This window comes from Fopius arisanus, unplaced genomic scaffold (assembly GCF_000806365.1).
Source record: "Fopius arisanus strain USDA-PBARC FA_bdor unplaced genomic scaffold, ASM80636v1 scaffold00608, whole genome shotgun sequence".
Classification (NCBI taxonomy): domain Eukaryota; kingdom Metazoa; phylum Arthropoda; class Insecta; order Hymenoptera; family Braconidae; genus Fopius; species Fopius arisanus.
The window spans coordinates 4,024-6,202 of record NW_011888347.1 but is presented as its reverse complement, the minus strand read 5'-3'; the positions used below and the strand labels follow the sequence as shown (position 1 = coordinate 6,202).

Sequence of the window (2,179 nt, the reverse complement as noted above, 5' to 3'; positions counted from 1 at the left end):
TATTTTATTTGATATTTTAATATACGTGAAGGTGTTTAAAAAAAATAACTCACCTTCAGTCCAGTTATTCCGTTGAATCCATTCCACCCCGGCTCTCCCTTCTGTCCACGTGGCCCATCATACCCCACTGAATCCACTCCATTATCTCCAGGCAAACCAGGACGTCCATCAACACCTGGAGCTCCAGGTGCCCCAATTGCTCCCATGAATCCAGGCTGACCCATGTCGCCCTGAGGCCCGCTAAATGCGTCCTGTCCACGTTCACCAGGAGGACCATCGTACCCAATATCTCCAGTTATTCCAGGCAAGCCCACAGGTCCTTGAATACCTGGGAATCCAGGGTTTCCAGATTCTCCGATCGGTCCCTTCAACCCCATAGCCCCGGGAGATCCCTCCTCGCCAATCCACCCTGGCTGTCCAGAATCTCCGATCTCTCCTATATCTCCATCCTCGCCTTGTTTTCCCGGCACTCCAGGAATCCCTTCCATACCCGGGTACCCTTGAATTCCAATATCTCCATCCTCTCCTCGACGCCCGTGAAAACCAATCTCTCCCTTCAGACCTTTCATTCCATCGAAACCTGATACACCATCTGGACCGGTCATACCTACGTTTCCTAGCATTCCAGGGGCCCCCGATAATCCTGGAGGACCTGGGAAACCTCGGGGACCTTGGATGCTATCACCTCGAACACCTTTCGCTCCCTATTAACACCATTAAATTATCGTTCACTACCTGACATATTCCAGGTGAGTTTTTGGAAAATATCAGTTCTACAGAAAAGTTTCAATCGAATTTCCATTATCTCCCTTAGGTCCCAATATATTTTCAAATATTCATTGAAGAGTGATCCGTTAACTCGTTTACTTTTACTACTTGGCTGATTTCTCTTTTGGCGTTTTCTCACTTACCTGGAGACCTGGTAGTCCTTCGAATCCAGGCGCTCCTTTGGCGCCTCTGAGACCCTTTGGTCCGTCAACACCGGTCCTTCCGCGAGGGCCGGCTGGTCCCTCGAAACCGAACTCTCCTTTTTGGCCGTAAAATCCACGTACGCCGATCTCACCGTAGATAAGATTCGTTCCGATATCTCCTCGATCTCCCTTCATTCCTGGCGGTCCCTATTCAGAATCATTAAAAAATATGTACTACATGCAGTAATATTTAATAATAAAATTCAATTTTTTAAATAGAATAGTTCGACAAAAATCTCTCAATAAAGTTCTACATATTTCTATAGAATTCTTGCAGCTCCTATGAAATCGAATCTGACATTCCGAAGAAACTGTTACGTAATGGGTTGATTATTGATTTATGAAAAAAAATTATAGCTTTTGACAGATAACGTACCAGAAGCCCAACTGGTCCTTGCTGACCGGGTTGTCCAGCAGTACCACGAGGACCTTCGTCACCGGGCATTCCTGCGTATCCCTTCAGACCAACAGGACCTGGAATAGAAATACCTGGGGATCCTTGAGGTCCAGGGAGTCCGGGCCATCCCTCGTCTCCGTCGTGCCCTTGAAAACCCTTCAATCCATCGAATCCTGGAATATTGATTGACTTCTCAATTATTCAACGCCCACCAAATCATTTTGTCGGCTCTCAGGAGTTTTCCGCATAATTAAAAAATTCTTCTATATGAATTTTACATTCAACTCACCAGGCTCTCCTGACTGTCCTTTGATTCCCTTGACTCCTTTCACATCTCTTGCAGTATGAGATGCAGCTTCTCCCTGTTCTCCAGGCCATCCCTTGTCTCCTCGAGGTCCCCGCACTCCAGGTACTCCATCGACTCCGGGATCTCCTCGAAGGAACTCTATCGGGACATCGGCGTCATCCCCTTTCTCACCAGGTACTCCATTCCATCCAGGTTTGCCGTCGACTCCTGTGACACCAGGGGCGCCGAAATCTCCCTTTAAAATGGGACCAGAGTGTCATGATCAATTTCTCCAGAGAAATTCAAAAGATTCGATTGATCAAAGCACTTCAAAAGAAGTTCATCTATTAAATTTTTGAATAAACGAAGCCGAAAGATTGGGATGAAAATTACTTTTTCCCCCTTCGGTCCTTCAGGTCCTGTGTCACCGAGTTCTCCGGGTGGACCACGTCCTCCACGGAGGCCTTCGAATCCGGGAAAACCTTTGTCACCGACTTCACCGGATGGAGAGTCTTTTTTCGAACC

The 2,179-nt window shown here is 47.1% G+C and overlaps 1 protein-coding gene across 1 annotated transcript in view; it reads right to left on the bottom strand.

Moving 5' to 3' along the window:
- Positions 1–53: 53 nt before the first annotated feature.
- LOC105272999 (collagen alpha-5(IV) chain-like) overlaps positions 54–2,179 on the bottom strand; it is a gene marked incomplete at its 3' end in the record, with an annotated part of 5,327 nt that continues 3,201 nt past the window's right edge. The window contains exons 3-7 of the mRNA XM_011315235.1: positions 2,048–2,173; positions 1,658–1,910; positions 1,348–1,541; positions 912–1,118; positions 54–704 (exon numbers count right to left, since the gene is read on the bottom strand). Coding sequence (XP_011313537.1) covers positions 54–704; positions 912–1,118; positions 1,348–1,541; positions 1,658–1,910; positions 2,048–2,173 — 1,431 coding nt within the window. The remainder of the gene's footprint in view (positions 705–911; positions 1,119–1,347; positions 1,542–1,657; positions 1,911–2,047; positions 2,174–2,179) is intronic.